Source organism: Phragmites australis, chromosome 8, assembly GCF_958298935.1.
Source record: "Phragmites australis chromosome 8, lpPhrAust1.1, whole genome shotgun sequence".
Taxonomy (NCBI): Eukaryota; Viridiplantae; Streptophyta; class Magnoliopsida; order Poales; family Poaceae; genus Phragmites; species Phragmites australis.
Genome location: NC_084928.1, coordinates 23,417,813 through 23,436,035, shown reverse-complemented (window position 1 = coordinate 23,436,035; position 18,223 = coordinate 23,417,813). Strand labels below are relative to the sequence as shown.

Sequence of the window (18,223 nt, the reverse complement as noted above, 5' to 3'; positions counted from 1 at the left end):
CATCCACGACGTGTTCCATGTGAGCGCCCTCAAGAAGTTCAGCGGCGAGCCCCCATCGACCCCACCAGCACTGCCGCCCATCCACCATGGCGTGGTGACTCCAGAGCCGGCTCGAGTTGAACAAGCCCGCTTGGCGCGCGGCGTTCGTCAGCTACTCGTCCACTGGCGCGGCGAACCACCGGAGTCGGCGACCTGGGAGGACCTCGACACGTTCCGCGAGCAATTTCCAAGCTTTCAGCTCGAGGACGAGCTGCTTCTCAACGAGGGGAGAGATGTCATGTGGGGCCGAGTCTACGCAAGGCAGCGCAGGGCGCGGGACGTCCGCAGAGCTGAAGAACGGGCGGCTGCGCGCGACACGGTCCGCGATCAACCGCGCCAAAACTGATCTTGTTTCCCCTATTCTTTAGAGTATTGCTCACGGATGAGAATTGCTCCCGTGGGCTATTTAACCATTGTAATCGGCACTTTTCAGGGGGAGGAAAAAAACATATTGTCTTCCATCTCCTACCTATCTCTCTCAAGCCTAGGATTGCCGAGGGGTAAAACCTCGCCCTAGAAGACGGGTCGCGGCTACGAATTACGTAGCCAGGGTCCAGTTACCCAAGGGTTCGACGCCCTTGACAGAAAGATTACCAGATCCGGATAGGCCTTTAAAAATTTCTCCTGTTATTTTTCTGTCAAATGGGCTGTCAAAATATCGTATTGCCCTTTTGGCCTTTGTTGACTTGGCAAGGAAGAGGGACAAATGGTATCTGGGCCCAATGGAGCTAGTGGCAATTACCATTAGGAGCAAATTTTCCAAAAGGGGTGGTGTCAAAGGTGTTGAAGATTTTTCAGTGGCAGAATATGAATCTGGTCAATGTTTGGTAGCATTTGTGATTTTTTTTTATCTCTGTTTTGATGTTGAATTGACTTGCTACATCTAATAGTTACCTGGCGACATGCTTTAAACATTCATTTGATCTGTTAAATTGCACGTGCACTCCCAAGATCCTATGAACTGTTATGGCCGCTTTTATAGTGTCCTGACCTGCCATTCCATATGATTTAGTCATTTTTTGTTCTTTCTGTAAGGAGGTTTATGTGTACTACACAATTTTCTTGTTCATATTTGTATGACTTGTGACATAAAAACTCGTTGGTAGCCATGTATATTCATTCTTTTCTTGAGAATGTTGGGAGAATAAATTATTTGATTATTTTTTAGAGAATGCTAGGAGAACAAATTGAAATATTTGATCATTTTCCCCTGAAGGAATTCATAATGTGAAACCATTGTTTTCTTATATAAGATGATATTAATGTTACTCTCGTTGTAGTTGTACTGATTTTTTACATAATCTTCAACTGCGAGTGGTTGATTTGTGTAACAAATGTGCAGCTCAATGTATTCCATAACCCTAAACGGGGAGATATACAAGCATGGTAATATGCAAAGAGACCCCTGTACAAAGGGGAAAATACAAAAGATACATATATATCTAACACCCCCCTCAAACTCATGGTGCGTCAACTGCACTGAGTTTGGAGGGGAAATAACTATGTTGAGCCCTTGTTTGTACCTTCGTAAAGAAGTTAGCTAACTGGATCTCGGAAGGCACATATTGAAGAGGCACAACCTGATCCTGCACTTGCGATCTCATGTAGGAAGCATCAACACCGATATGCTTGGTGAGCTCATGCTTCATTGGATCTCGAGCAATATTGATCGCACCAATTCTGTTAGATGAAAGAGGAGTGGGTGCTGTAACTGACACCAAAATCCGCAAAGAAGCCACCAGAGTAGGTCACCTCAGCTGTCAATGTCGCCATAGCTCGCAACTCAGCTTCAACACTCGAACGAGAAACTGTTGTCTCCTTATTCTTCCAGGCAATTAGGGAGGATACAAGGAAACACAATAGACAGAGAGAGAGAGCGACGATTAGAGTGATCACTAGTCCATGTCGCATCAGAATACGCCTGGAGCTAGAGGGAACTGGAGCGAGGGAAGAAAAGACGACGAGAAATGGTGCCATGAAGATATCGCATAACACGGAGGATGTGTGTGTAGTGAAGCTGAGAGGGAGCAGACACAAACTGGTTGAGGATGTGAACTATGTGAAATGTCTGGACGAATGACCCCAAGGTAGAAAAGACTCCCAACAAGATGACGATAACGAGTGGGGTTGACGAGAGGCTCACCATCAGTGGAGTAGAGATGAACACCAAGCTCCATGGGTGTATCAACCGTGCGATGATCGGTGAGAGCGGCTCGAACAAGAAGACCCTGAATATATTTCCCTTGGGAGAGAGAGATGTCGTCAGGTGTGTAGAAAACTCAATCTCAAGGAAGTACCGAAGAGGACCCAAGTCAGACATCAAGAACTTGTCACTGAGATGCTTCTTCACAAAATCAATGAACTGAGAATCATCACCGGTGATAATCATATCATCACATAGAGAAGAAGAAATGTGCGACCACGAGAGGAAGTGTGAACAAAGCAAGCAGGGTCATGGTCACTGGGCTGAAAGCCAGCGTCAGTGACAATTGAAGAAAAACACTCAAACTAGGCCTGATGAGCCTGCTTGAGGACGTAAAGAGAGTGACGCAGACGACAGAACATGCCATCAGGGACAGAGTACCCTGGAAACGGCTGCATGTAGACCTTCTCTCGCAGCTCGCCATTAAGAAAGGCATTCTTGACATCTAGTTGAGAGATAGACCACTGGCGAATAGAGGGAACAACCATAAGAGTCCGAATAGTGGTCATGGGAGCAACTGGAGCAAAAGTCTAATCTTAGTCACGATTGTACTTTTATTGAAAACCACGAGCCAAAAGACGAGCCTTGTAGCGCTCAAGAGAGCCATCAGAGTGAGACATGATCTTGTAGACCCACTTGCAATTAGAGTGACATGGGCTGGCAGAGGAACAAGATCCCAAGTGCCAGTACGCTCCAAAGCAGCAATCTCCTCATCCATAGCATGCTGCCACTCCTGCTGGACAACAGCCTCTCGGTAGGTCGTGGGCTCGATAAGAGCAGCAGCTGTGAAGCCAAGGTGTTCAGGTGGTCAAATAGTACGACAATCACGAAGATCATACTAAGGTGGAGACTCCGGAACAGGTCCTAGAAGAAATCGAGAGGAGTCAGGTGAAGGAATATGGCGCGATCAACGAGTGTAGTTTTGAGTGATCTCACAAGGAGGAAGTTTCGGAGGAGGTGGGGAAGCAACTGGAGGTGGAGCGGAAGGCGGTGGTGAGCATGGAGATGGTGTTGGTTGTGGAGCCGGGATGAGAGCTGACTGTGGAACATGAAGGCAGTGGAAGAGATGATGGCAGTGGAAAATATGGATCAGGAAGAATAAGAAAAGAGAGACTCAGCTGCGCTGGATTGAGTACTGGTTGAAGAACGAGGATAGTAGGAATGAGATTCATTAAAGGTGACATCTCGAAAAACCTCATCTGACAACCAATAGGGTTATAGCAGCGATAACTCTTGTGCTCCAAACTGTATCTAAGAAAGCACACTCAACGGATTGAGCAGTCACCTTGGTGCGCTCACGAGGAGGAAGAACATAGCATACACACCCAAAGCACTGAAGGTGACTGTACACAGGAAGCTTGCTAAAGAGGCGCTCATAGGGAGTACAACCATGAAGAATAGAGGATGGCTGCCTGTTAATGAGGAAGACAACCTCAACCTAGAAGTGAGGTGAAAGATTAGAGGAGATCAGAAAAACACGGGCAGTCTCAAGAATGTGACGATGCTTGCGCTCAGCAACACCATTTTGAGCATGGGCACCAGGATAAAACTGATCAAAAGTTCCCTGGTCAGCTAGATAGCGACGATGTGCATTTGAAATGAACTCACTAGCAGAGTCGGCATGAACAGCTCGTATGGAAGAGTCAAACTGAGTGCGAATCATAGTGGCAAACTGCTAGTAAATGAAAAGGAACTGACCACGAGAAGACATAAGGTAGATCCAAGTAAATCTCGAATAGTCATCGATAAAGATTACATAATAGGAGTGACCCCCTTTCGAAACAAAGGTTGCATAACAAAGGTTGCATGCCCCCATACATCAGAGTGGACAAGATCAAAGGGACGCTGAGACACAAAATTACTAAAAGGATAAGGGAGTTGCAGCTGTTTACCGAGCTTGCAACCTGTACAATGAAGAGCAACGTCATCAGGGATAGGACCTAAGACAACTACCCACTAAAGTGGAAAGCCCAGAACTAGCGAGATGGCCTAGACGACGATGCCACTGTGCAAAAGTGATGGTAGAGGAAGCAGCTGACACGGAGGCAAGAGAACTAGATGATTGGCTGTCCGAAATGACTAAAGGCGTAGCCAATCAAGCTCCCAGAGGCGCTGAGAGTCATGACGTCTAGGACCAGTCCTCACCAGAAGTTTAGTATGAAGATCCTAAACACAACAAGAGTTAGCCTCAAGAATGATACGACATCCATGATCAGTGATCTGACCGGCGGACAAAAGGTGCATTGTGCGTTTAGGAACATGAGAGATAGTAGGGACAAAAAAGGAGAAAGTAGAGAGTGCCCCATCTTGCAACCGGAAGGGAGGTGTCATCTGCTGTCTGAACTATGAGTGATGAACAAGGAGGCGATACGAAGATAGATGAGTCGAATCCGAAGTCATATGAAAGGAGGCACCAGAATTAAGAAGTCATGGGTTTGATATACCTGGGTAGGAAGGAGTTGAACCAGAAGTTTTGAGCAGTAGTCCTGAGTGCTGAGGTAGAAGCTGCAGTGGTGAGGTGGCAGAACAGTGCAAGGAGCTCTTGCTCTACGGCAGACACGGAACGAGAGCTTGACTGACTAGAACCACCTCCTGGGCTTTGAGAGGACCTTCCCCTGCGTTGTGTGTTCTTCTTCTGTGCTTTTTCACGCTGCTTCGTGAAACACCTGAGCAGTGTGCCCTGACTTGTCACAGTAGTAGCAGACGACACCAGAAGGAGCCCCCGCCACTACCAGGGAGGGTTATGGTGTCGAAGGAGGCGGAGGCACCTGGGGAGGTGAGAGTCGAAGAAAGGACTCGAGCAGCCAGGACAGAGGTGGACTGCTAAGCCAGGCTCACACCCCCTGCTTGAAGATGTGTCTTAGCTCGCAGCTCAGGCATCGCCTCATCAAGCAATGGGCGTGGACGGCGTGTCAGCAGTTGCAATATGACAGTCTCAAACTGCTGACATTTGATGGTGGAACTCCTCCACAATGGAGTCTAGCTATGAAAGTGATTGAGCTTCCATCACGACAACAATGTACAACGCCTTGTTGCGAATCTTATAGCTGAAGAGGAGGTGAGCCCACATCAAATGCGTAGTGTTGAGTCCCTTGAGTGACATCGAGAGATCGACCTCCATGCTCGCAAACAAGATGGCTTTGGTACAGGCCTTCTCACGCAACCAGGTCGAGTAGATAGCGACATTTGACTAGTAAGTCTCCATCTCGGTCTCGAAAGCATCAATCAGAGGAGTCTTGGCATCATTATCAGCATCTGGCGAGTAAGTGGGTAGAGTTGGAAGAACGGGATAAGACGGACATGCCCGCTCGCCGGTGAGGTAGCCCCACAGCCGCTGACCACCCATGTGGATCCCCATGTGAAACGCGAACTCCCCCCAGCTGATGCCATTGGAAAAGATCAGGCACTGTGGAACAAGAATGGCACCCGTCCTCCCAGAGGACACCATGAAGATTTTTTTCTTTTTCTTTTTTTCTCTTTCCCTTCTCTCTTTCTTGGTTCTTGCCCTTTCAACCTCTCTTAGGTTAGCACAAACAAAACAGTAGGGAGGGGAGGTGGCACGATGGCCGGCAGTGGTGGCTCACCAAGGAAGTGGCACGACAGTCGGTGTGAGGAGGGGCAGTCGACGATGGTGTAGGAGGCGGTGGCGGGAGGTCCGCCCACTCCTGACCAGATCCGGCGGTCAGGCGGTCGGCCGAAGCCCGTGGGCGCCGGGTGGGCCGCATGAGAGCTGGCGACACGACGGAGGTGGCCGGGCAGCTGAATGCAAAGATAGCATCGCGGATCAGCAGCAATGGGTCGGCGAAGGAGGAGAAACCGGCGGTGGAAGGGAGCGAGCACGGTCGAGTGCCCCGACAGCGGATCCGGCCAAGGGTAGCCCGCGCGGACAGGGCTGGAGAGTGGAGGCGATCGAGAACTAGGGAAGGGAGGTAAAGGGAGATGGAGCTGCGTGGTTGTCGGCTGGTGGAGGCTCACTGGTGTCTAGCCGGCGGCACGGTGGTGGCGGTCGTGGAAAGGCCTGGATCAAGAGAAACCTAGGCTCTGTTATCATGTAACAAATATGTAGGTCAATGTATTCCATAACCCTAAATGGGGAGATACACAAGCATGGTAATATGCAAAGAGACCCCTGCACAAAGGGGAAAATACAGAAGTACATATATATCTAACAATTGTACTTGATTCTTCTTTATTTTTCCAGTGTCACAAAGATAAGAATTCTTGATGCAAGTGGACCACCAGGTCTTCCAAGCTTACTCGCAGGATCATCGAATACAACATCAACCATACTGATATCAGCTTTGAGTTTCTCAACGGATGGAGAGGTTTGAAATTACAACTAATGTACTACAGAATTTTTTAGACAAAAACCATAAGATGTTTTCAACTTGTGCTGATTTAATGTTTCCTTCAATGTTTATTTGAGTAACTTGTCCAGTTCATATCACTCATGCTAGAGTGAGTATTTAGTATTTACTATCATTTCATAACATTTTTCTGGGCCAAACTTCTTGTTTCTGTGGTTTTCATGTAGTCAACAATAACAACAATAAAGTCTTTTTGTCCCAAACAAGTTGGGATAGGCTAAAGATTACACCCAACAAGATCCAACAAAAAAAGATGAAAAAAGAAATAAAAAGGTATTAGTAATAGTAAATAAGGTAAAAGGAGACGATTTCCTAAGTCATGGATCTGACACGTGGATTGCTAACTTCCACGCTCCTATCAATGGATAGTTCTTTGGAGGTTTTTCAAGTCTCTCTTTACAAACTCTTCTTGCATTAGGTTTGGTCGATCCACTCCACTCTTTACATTGGCACGCCCTAGCATTCCGCTATGCTCTTGTGCCTCTGGAGGTCTCTGTTGGATATGTCCAAACTATCTCAACCGATGTTAGACAAACTTTTCTTCAATTGGTGCCACCCCTACTCTATTATGTATATCATCATTTCAGACACAATCCTTTCTTGTATGACCACAAATCCATCGCAACATACGTATCTTTAGTACACTTAACTCTTGGACATGTCACCTTTTAGTAGGCGATCATTCTGCGCTATACAACAGTGCAGGTCAAATCACCATCCTACAAAACTTACTTTTTAGCTTTTGTGGCACCGTAGCGCCATTTCATCCATCCGGTTTTGATTCTATGACTAACATTTTCATTGATATCACCATCCCTCTATAGCGTCGATCCAAATATTGAAAGGTGTTGTTTTCATGTAGTCAACTTTCATAAACTTTGGTGATACATATGGGCATCCTCTACTAATAGACAGATTGAACACAATAAATCTGCTCAGAAGAAAAAACTTCAAAATTGAGGGTAACAACTACTCCTGCATTCTATGCATACATCAGCTGAAGGAAACAACTTTCCACTTGTTTTTTGAATGCAGCTTTAGTCAATCTTACTGGGAATCCATAGGTCTGGGCTAGAACCACACTCTGCCATTCTTCAGTATGATACAAAATGTCAGACAAAGTTTCAACAAACCTTTTTTTATGGAGGTATTCATAATAGCAGCTTGGGGAATCTGGAAACAAAGAAATAATTTATTTTTTGAAAAGAAGCAGCCTTCCCTTAACTCTTGGAAGAAGGCCTTTGCTGATGAAGTTCTACTTCAGGCTAATAGAATCAAGGAAGACTTGCGAACTGAGTTACTAGAATGGGCAATCTCGGTTTGCCCAGTTAAATCTCTTCTATTAATGGCCTGCTGGCCTCTCCCTTCCTCTCTTTTTTTTCTGCTCCTGCCCTGGAACTTCCGCTCATTTTGGGGTTTTGTTTAGTCTTGCTTTTTTTTGTAATTATTTTTCTCTTTTAATAAAATTTCTTAGTAGGGGTCTCCCCTGCTGAGTTTACCCCCTTTCAAAAAAAAAACCAATAGATGTTTACGTTTGCTGTACGAAAATTGCACAAGTATATTTGCTATAAAAAATACTTCAATAGTATCATGCTCTTGTGCTCTCTTTTAACCTTTTGTATGTTACTGTAAGAATTAGCGGCGAATTTGTGTAGGACACCAAAATTAATACGGTTTGACTGCACGTAAGAATCGTGGTCTCAAAACAGAATTGCATTTATTTTAAGCTGTATGAGGTTCCTTGCTGTAAATCATATATGTATGAACTGAAGCTTGTAATTTGACACTAGTTTCTTTTTTGCTAGGGTCTGGTTGCCTTCTCAGAGAATGGACTGATGTTAAGATGGTGGTCGTTAGGTACTGCCTGGTGGGAGCGGCTCAGCAGAAGCCTTACTCCTATCCAATGCACAAAGCTTATCTATGTTCCTCCGTGGGAAGGATTTTCACCTAACTCAGCTCGCCTAAGTATAATTTCCAGCATTTTAGGACATGATGAACATGGAAGTTCAGAGGTATGCTTACTATTGGTTTCTTCTCTATTATTATGTTATATTTATTAGTAAAACTATGCTGTTGCTGTCAATAATTTCTATTTCGTTATGTAAAGTCTCACCAGTGCTATTAGGTTTATTAGTTCATCGACTACAATTTTTATCATGTTGTTGCTATATTGCCTTGGCATTCAAGTGGCCCTGTAAGGTCGCCAGGGTTGGTAGCCAGACCTGGAGAGAGGCAGATCGAAAGGAGAGAGAGCTAACCCTAGCCACGAACCCCACCACTCACTGCACTGCTAGAAAGAGAGGGAGAAGTATCCGAAAGCAAGGTAGAGCAGAGACGGCTAGGGTTGAATTGAGAGATACCAGCGCGCACATGCGTGTGTGGTGCTGCAGCTGGTTTTCTATAGGATCTCTACTTTTCTTACTCATTTCAGCATCCAGGTGATTAAGACCCTATTTGGCAGAGCTCTAGCTCCTAGCTCCACGTTAGATCTTGCGTTTGTACACCCAAACACCAGGCTCAGGTGATTTAAGTCTCTATTTTTAGACTAAAATAGAAATAAAATGGCTTACCCAAACACCCTCAGTGTATCTAAAGCTCTAGCTGTACAAATTTCTGGAGCTAGAAATACCCAGCTCCAAGAATTCTTGGAGCTAGAGCTCTCCCAAACAGGGCCTAAGCGCTTCAGCAGCTCACCTTGGCACCTTGATAACCATGTTATTTGTCATAAAAGCCGAGGGCAGGAATTTTGGTTGTTCCTACTAGCTTGTCTGAAGATCATAGTTAGAACTCAGTCATCCTGATAATCAGCAGGAGTGGTATTTACTGTAGGATATCAGAAACTGCACAATGCAGTAACGCCCCCAAATGTACATCATTGGACTATTTTATTGGGCAGTAATTCAACATAGCCTTGTGTGGGAGTGGGACAGATGTGGCTTATGCAGAAGCCACTTATGGCTGTCTACGTAGAAAAGGCATTGGAGAAGCTGCCGGCTTGGGAATGTGGCATTTTGTTAGACGCGTGGATTGTTTTGAGTTGTAGTTCAAGCAGCTAATGTGTAGAATGCCCTTGAGAGAAACGATGACTGGTTCCTTTACTGATGAAGCATAAATACTATTGGTTTCTACGAGCACTTGATTTGCAAATGCATCCAATTTTGCTTTGCCAATGCATATGGTCCATGACATTAACATTATAATTATGACCAGAAAAGTATAATAATGAACTAATCACTTATTACAGAAACAATGAACTGATCAGAGCATAGCATTGAATCGATCACTTTGTAATGGATCAGGTAAGTTGGAAATTTTACTAATGCAAGGTAAAGCTAGAATGAAGTGCACAGGTGCACTTATCATGAACAACTGAAATCAAGGCTTTGTTTACTTCTTAGAGCTCAAAGGTCTTTTCATTCTCCCTGCAGAAATGAAACAAAGATAGCACAAAAATTAAACAAAGAACAAATTGATCGCTAGCAATTCATTGATCACAGAGTACTGATCTTTTATGAAATTCTGGTTTTTTGTGCACAAATTCCAACTTTTTACAGAGTAGCAATCCTTGCTTATTACTGAGTAGCAATACTTGCTTATTACAGACTAGCAATGGATTTTCACTTCTGTTTGTACAGACAAAGAATTGAAGTAAATAGTGATGAGTTGATCACTTTCGTGATAATAATTCAAATCAAAACAACCACCCTAGGACGCCGATGGCATTAAGCTAGCTCCCTGACGGCAATTTCCGAGGTGGCAGTGCAGGCTAGGGGCGAATTGTGGACATCAGTGATCAGCTCTGGCCACTCCCATGGCAGTGGCGATGGTGTTTGGGGGTGAAGGTTGTGCCCAGTGAAGACGAGGGGACGGATCTGCAAGCGGTGGTTAGGCGACCTCTGGAGCCAAACACCGGCAGGATGAAAAGGGAGTGGCAGTGAAGCCCTAGGGGCCCTGAGGAGTCGTTGTAGGCAGAGTTGGGCAGCTGGCTGGACCCTGCTTCTGCTTTCATGTTATATACCCGCTTGGGTTTCTCAGAGAATATACACAAAAGTAGAGGCATAAGCTGTCCCAAACAGACCATAGTATGACAATTCCTCTCTAAATATTCTAGTCATTGTTTAAAACTGTTGGAACCTGCAGTTTCTGCCAAAAGCTGGGATGTCGTTCAGATTTTGCTAAGCAGATCTTAATCTGGTTTAACCACATCACTTCTAAGATCACTTGGGAAGATATAGGCTGCTTTTTGTGCTGTTATTTCATTAGGACATAGTTTCGTCATACAATAAGTTGAGGGTAACCTGATAGGGTATTTTAGCCAGTTCTTGCTTGATCTGTTAGATTTAGAATCAAGATGACCCCGAATTGCTGACATCTTAAGTTCTCTCCATGAAATTTCTAATATTGGAATCACTGGAAATTGTAAAACAGTCCAAACAATTTGAAAATTGAGCAAACCAGCTATAAACTGAAATTTATATATAGAGTGGTTGGGCGTGGCTACTTTTAGTGGAGAAAATGAAACTAGTGGGGAAAGAAACAGGCAATATCATGCATCCATACTATCCATAGTAGCTTATATTCACTCTAGAAGCTGATAGAAATGGATATGACGTTGTAAATAAACCTCTGGAAGGATAAATTGTTTCATTTCTTTTTTAATAGTTTCTCTCTTCTATCTGGTCTTTGGAAGTTAACGTACTATCTTCAATTATTTTGCCGCCTGCTGGTTTGATTCCATTCAACTTGGTAATTGCCATATCTTCAATTTCTTTGTACTAATAGTTGAAGGTACAGTTGGAAAGTTATATGTAGTTCCCGCTCTTGCTTTTAAAACGATACATCTACTATTGTTGCTTTACCATATCTAATTTATTTTGTTCTGTCCTTATGGGCTTCACAGAAAAAGACAAAGGAACTAGATGAGGCTGATAATCTGAAGCTATTGCTTCATAATCTTGACCTTTCATACCGCCTTCATTGGATTGGCGGAAAGACTATCAAACTTACAAGGCATGGCCAGGGGTTGGGTACATTTCAGTTGTGATCATGGCTTACCGATGTTTCATGAATGTTTATTGAGTTGCTTTGTAGTTTTGAAAGACTGCTGCACGCCTTCAGTAAAGTATGATCTGAATGGCTGGCAAGCTTAACCAGAATCATCATGTTGCACTCGTATATCAGGTAATCTACCTTCCTGTTTCCTAGATTATCGAAGTATTTTTTTCTTGTGCATGGAAGCAATGCATTAGTGGGATTCCTAATGTAGTGACTACTGTAACAAAAAAAAATGAATGCAATACTGCTTTTGTGTTACAGGACTGCTATTTACATAGGGTGCTCAAGAGGGGACTGTTCTTTCACAACATTGGCCTCCAAGTGCAGTATGCTTTTGGGGATGGCTGTGATTCACATGAATTCATGATATATGCCTTCGGTAGCTGATTGGATATACTTTGGAGTTTTTCCACCAACCTAAGGTCCACTCTTCAGCTTTCTCCTTTAAAGTCTAAAATTTTACCTCACTAGTAGGACTACCAAACATATTCGGTTTTCTTCTCAAAGTTTTTAATCCTTTTAACTTCAAACTTACTTTTACAGTAAGAACATTTAAGTTCTACTGTTGGGACATGAAATTTCCCTGTTTCATCAGGTTCCTGAAAAAGAATTGGCTTGTGGTCGAGCTTAGTTGAGTAATGGTTTAAGAATTTATATATATCTTGTGTTTGTGTTTCATGTTATCTAGTGGTAAGGTGGACAAGAAATGGTGACAAGCAATGATTGTTTACTACTCTTAACCTTTCAAGTGACTACTTAGTTAACACAAATTGTTCACTATTCCTTCTCTATTTGCATGCTTTCGATTGCTTTCTGATGGAGTTACTTGTTGCACAGTATGCATTGTGGGAAATGTCCGAAGCTTCCCCTCAAGTTAATTATCAGCTCACAACTAGAAGATTTGTACATTGGGTTCGGGAGTCATATAGGCGTGCACGTTTCTTCAGGATTGATGCACGTGCGTGCAAAGGATAGTTTTAGGTTGTAATTTTTAGACAAAGTCAGCAAGGGAACATTTCATAAAAAAGGTTAGAGAGTAGATAACAACCGGGTGCTTCAGCAAAAGGAAATATTTACATGCACACGAACACTCGCCCTGTTTGTACAACTATACCGATGTAAGAACATGCTTCACAAGAATCAAAGATTGTCTCACTCAGCTTGGTGTATACTATGCTGTAAAAGAACTTGTCTGATAAGAAAGTTTTCGGCTTGTAAATTGTGAGATAGTCTAAGATTTGGTTTTGGACGCGAAAAATGTGCCCTGTAAGTTTAATTCATTACGATTACTCTTTGTTGAGACATAATGTTTCTATGCACTCGGTGCACATCTTGGACTTAATTTGTTTTCGTCTTTCGAACAAATATTTTCTCTTGCGACGACCTGCAAGAACAAATATCAACATTCGGAGTGCTCTTTCAGTCAACATTATTTGCTAAGATAGGATCAATTGATTAAACTAGCATCGGAAGGAAATACTATGCTGCGCTAGACACCCTGAAGCCTCGAGTCAATTGTATTATATTACGTCATCAAGAAGCTGATGCAGGTGTTTCGGCCGCGGATTTTCTCAAGGATCTTGGGTCCAATGTGGTGGTAATGTACAGATTTACTCAGGTTTGCACTGAACATTGGTATGAAAGTCTTAGGAAGGTCCGAAAGAGCAGAGCTCACTCGATTTTTTTTCTGCTGCTACGCAGCGTCAGATACTATAGTTTGAGGGATCAAGGACCAGAGCAGAAGCCAAGAAACAGAGCAAGAAAGCGAGAGCTGCCGCGGGGAAGCAGCACATCAAGATCAACTGCACCGAGATATCTTCCGCCGATTCTTCATCCCCCTCAGCGGCGGCGGAGCCGAAGCCCCTGATTTTTGACGCCGACGCCGCTACCTTTGACACAGAGGGTGTGGCGGCGGTGATGCGGCAGGTCAATGAGAGGCGGTTCCTGTGGCAGGCGCACGTGGAGGAGCTGCCGGAGTTTGTCATGGCGTTGCAGCGGCACGGGGACCTAGCACGTTGGGCCCTCAAAAAAAATAGGAACCCTTCGATGAATTTGACCGGACAGTAGGTTTAGTTGCTTCTACCACATGCATTGAAGAGTAAAATTTAGTTCTAAATTACTAGTTTCATTCCCACCACCAGAAAATTGGTTCTTTTGTACCAAGATTCTCAGAATTTGTGTGTGTAGCAATACCATGTTACTACGCACTAATCAAATAAGAATATTAAAGGAATCACACATAGAAGATACAAATATAGCTCGATACTGCTATACTTTATTGATGATTACTTATACAACTTAAGAACCATTATCTCCTTATATGGAAGGAACAAAGACTCATTTTATATAGATGAGCAATAAAACACTAAACTTCCTACCATTAATAGGTCTTCCCCATGGATGTACTTTAGGTAAATATCTACGCATATAGCCAATTAGATAGGCCATATTACAACACTCCTCCTTGATACTTTACTAATGTCATGCTCATTCATTGTCAAAAACTACTTTAATAAACTCAATGGGAAGATGGTAAGGACAAAAAAGAGTGTATAGCTCACGTATCTTGTCATTGCACATGGTGTCACATTAGAAACCTCACGTTGAAAAAATCCAATAGGACATAACGCAACCAAGAAAAAAGAGTACAATATTTAATTCATTCATATTTGATTGTGACCTATCATAATCCTTCTACCTTGATCCAGTTGATCATGGTGATCACATGGCCTACTTTCACGTAAACTTTGTCGAAGTTTTAAGACAACTTTGTTGCTCTTGTGAGGATCGGTGACGTCTTAAGAGAAGGTAAATTAGGACATTTAAAAATTAATTGAAATAAAAACTTGATAAGATAAACCTATATCAATTTCTATCTAAATATGTTCTAGATTTATCTAGTGTGTCTACTCTATCGTTCAAAAAGGCTCGCAACCTATCTAAGAAGGTAATTGTAAGTATGAAAATGTGGAAACATAAATAAGGTAGAAAGAGCAAACTCAGCACAAGAATTTCTATCATGTGGTTTCGATGACATGAATGAAACCCCTAGTCCACATTAGAGCTCTACCAAGGATATGCTCCCGGTCGCAAAGACTCTTTCAGTCACAGCTTTTTAGCCACCAAGTCACAAATACAAGGCCTCAACCCGGATGAGCCACTAAGCTACAAATGCAAGGTCTCACCACTAGCCTCTCTCCCAGTCACTTGTCGCCGTCTTCACTTCGGAGCTCGAGCCATCGAGGCAAGGGTCTCCATGTTCCCGTATAAGCGTCTTGCCGCCGGTCCACACCAAGTCAGAGGGTCAACAAGCTTGAGCCACCAAAGCCTAAGTTGTCGGCGAGCCACCAAGACTCCAAGGCGTCGGCGTAACTCTCGGTACAAGGTTGGATCACTCCTTGATCCACTCTTTAGGTTGCAGTACCTAGCAATACTTCTCTATAGGCCTAGAAGCACTAACCACTCTCTAATCTTGTGCTTAATCCCCTTGGATGAACACATTTAGCACTTTGATAGCTTGAATGTCTTCTCAAGTGTATATGGGCTTCTCTGGACTCCAGCACCTTCAAATGACTTAGTGGAGGGGTATTTATAACCTCAACCCCATGGACTAGACATTGCTCCAATGGCTCAAATTCTTTGTATACACCGGATGATCCAGTGTAGACAACATAGAACTCACCAGACCATCTGGCGTGTACATCATCCAGAATTAGCCGTTGAAACTTCACTCAAAGCTTTTGTGAACATTAAATGTTCCGACGTATTCACCAGCTCCATCGCCGGACCTTCCGGCGTGTTCAACTGATCCATCTCACGCCTTCCTCGGTGCAAAATACTCCGGCGTTGCTTTGCTTCATCGCCAGACCATTCGGCGTATTAAACTACACCAAACCGGACTTTGACATCTTCTCTATAACAAATGCTCCGGCGTATACTCCGGCATGCACACTTCAATAGCCGGACCTTCCGGCGTGTACCATCATTGAGCTTCAACTCAGAAATGCTCTGGCGTTCATATCTCCACATTGTCGAATCATTCAGCGTGTAAAAACACCTGGCAAGAAAACACTCCAGCATTCACAATTCCTCTACGCTGGACCTTCCGGTATAGTCATTTTTTCTAGGACTTCTCCAATTCAACCAAACTTTGTCCCGGATGTGGTGGCTTCCTAATGTATTGCATTCATGAGACCTACTAATATATATTCTTGACAAACATATTAGTCTCATTGACTATGTTGTCATTAATCACCAAAGTCATAATTATAGCCTAATAGGGCTATTTTCGCTATAATCTCCACCCTTTTGGTGATTGATGATAACACAATCAAAACAAGTGACAAGTAATAAATGGTACCAATTGTAAATAGCACAGAGTCTTACAACATTGCTCTGATGCATGTTCTTACCATTTAGTCCCCCTTTGTTATGGCTCCATCTTTCTCCAACGTCACTATCTCCCTTGATCGACCTATGTAAGAGCTTATCCACCTTTGTCAACCGTCATGTATCTTTCACTTGCTTTGGTCATCACAATTCTCCCCCTTTGTCAAAAATCTCCTAAAAATGCTACAAACACATGTTGAACTCAAGGAAAAAATATTAGAGCACATGGGATAGCTTCATAAACTATGATCCAATAAAGTGATACCACTTGTAGGGATTCAATTTAAAAGATATGTGGATGTCAATTGAGATGAAAGCACACGGATCACAATTCATGAAACTCACATAATATAGTCTAAACTCTCCTTATATGTGTGCATACATATGATGAGAAAGAAACATATGCACAACTAGACAATATGTCAAGATAGGAAGTTTAAACTATATTATGTATGGAGGTAACTTAAATGAATAAAAAAATTGATAAAGATAATAATTGAAGCCTTTAGGTATTCCATACTTTCGGGGACTTATCGATTACTCCATGAAACTACAAAAGATATTACTTGAAACATATGTTAGTCTCAAATCACAACTTATACGATAAACTTTCCCTAAATATGTGCATACAAGTGTTGAATACTTATGAGATATATGCATTTGTTATTGATAACAATGGAGAGGGTACACTATAGATTGAACTCATGATACATAAGGAATACCAATTGTAAAACTAGTGTCATGTAAGGAACTTACAACTAATAAATCATGTAGATTGCTCATAAGAAAGAGAGAAACACAAACAACCTATCATATGAGAAACCTACATGAGGCATTGCAATAAATTAAAATAAGCATATACAATCCTAGACAAGGCAAAAGTACTCATTAATTGAAAGGATTTTGCATCTAGTACCATTACCTTTTTTACCTTTGGATCATAATTTGGGTATATGATGATCCTGATCTTCATCAATACGCTCAATCTTGCACATTTGGTTTATTTGCTTGAACCTTTACTTTATCTTGTGAGTCAAGTCTCTAAATCCTCATAGCCGCATCGGGCTTTAAGTCTTCTTTCGAACCCAAATTGATTGGATCTCTTCCATATTGGTGATGACTTCCTTAGACATCCAAATGGGTTGGTTCCACATCTGGTCCTCTCTTCCAACCATGTGTGCAACCACCTTTCCATTGTCCTTCTTCTTGAGCTTGGACTGATTACTCTTGATCTTGATCTTGTAGTTAGGCTTGGTATAGAGGTTTGAGGTCTTGTTAGAGAGATTCTTTATCTTCTTCTTCTCCTTAGTCCCATTCTTGATTTACTTGCATTGGAAGGACTTGTTGTCTTTTTTTATAGCATTTGAAGCATGTCACGGTTGACCCCTCTATAAGCTTATTCACTATTATAACACGGTTATCTTGAGGAGGTTGGACATGTTCTTTGCCCTTTTATCTCGCCAAGTCATTCTTGAACTTCTCCACTTCTTGCCTGAGCTCATCATTTTCTTGTGCAATGAGGTTGTTAGGTGGTTTTACAATAACATTCTCAACACAAATCTCATTGCAAAGGGGTGAGTTAGATAAATCAATCAAATCATCATAAGAAGTGGAAACATCTACCTTATGATTGAAATTAAATAGAGATGCAGATTACTTCAAAGGGACCTTAGTTTAAGATTCAATAAACTCAAATTTAGCTTTAAGCTCTTCATGCTCCTTTTTTAGCAAATTAAATTTGCTCAATAATTATTCATAATTAGAAATAAAGGTATCATGAATGTCATTAAGTGTATTAAATTTCTTAAGCTCTTTTGATTATTTCTTTAAGGTCCTTTGTTGCTCATAAATCAACTCAAGAAATTCTTCATGAGAGAGAGAATTCTCATCAGATTCATCATCACTTAATCGCTATCCATACCTTTGGTCATAAGGCACTTGTAAGATGGCTTGCGTGACGACTTATGTGATGATGATCTTAAGGAAGAGTTTTTCTAGGAGGAATGGATGATGAGGCTTTCATCACTTGAGCTTGACTCTTCATCTTCGCTCACCCATCTTCCTATGCTTGCGAATGCTTTGGCTCTTCTTCTTGTTTCCCTCTTGTTTTGGTCTTCTTTTTCTTCTTGATATGATTAATTGTGTTGACCAAGTCTTTAATGGAGATTGG

The 18,223-nt window shown here is 42.6% G+C and overlaps 1 protein-coding gene across 3 annotated transcripts in view; it reads left to right on the top strand.

Annotated features, from left to right (window-relative positions):
- LOC133926811 (uncharacterized) overlaps positions 1-12,944 on the top strand; it is a 28,338-nt gene extending 15,394 nt beyond the window's left edge. The window contains exons 6-10 of one of the 3 annotated variants that reach the window (XM_062372920.1): positions 6,444-6,567; positions 8,415-8,621; positions 11,510-11,790; positions 11,926-12,086; positions 12,502-12,944. In XM_062372920.1, the coding sequence (XP_062228904.1) occupies positions 6,444-6,567; positions 8,415-8,621; positions 11,510-11,653 (475 nt within the window). In that variant the 3' untranslated portion in view covers positions 11,654-11,790; positions 11,926-12,086; positions 12,502-12,944. Of the gene's footprint in view, positions 1-6,443; positions 6,568-7,471; positions 7,572-8,414; positions 8,622-11,509; positions 11,791-11,925; positions 12,087-12,501 lie in introns of those variants that run through there. The other 2 variants (XM_062372921.1, XM_062372922.1) reach the window with 2 other exon arrangements.
- The last annotated feature ends 5,279 nt before the right edge of the window (positions 12,945-18,223 follow it).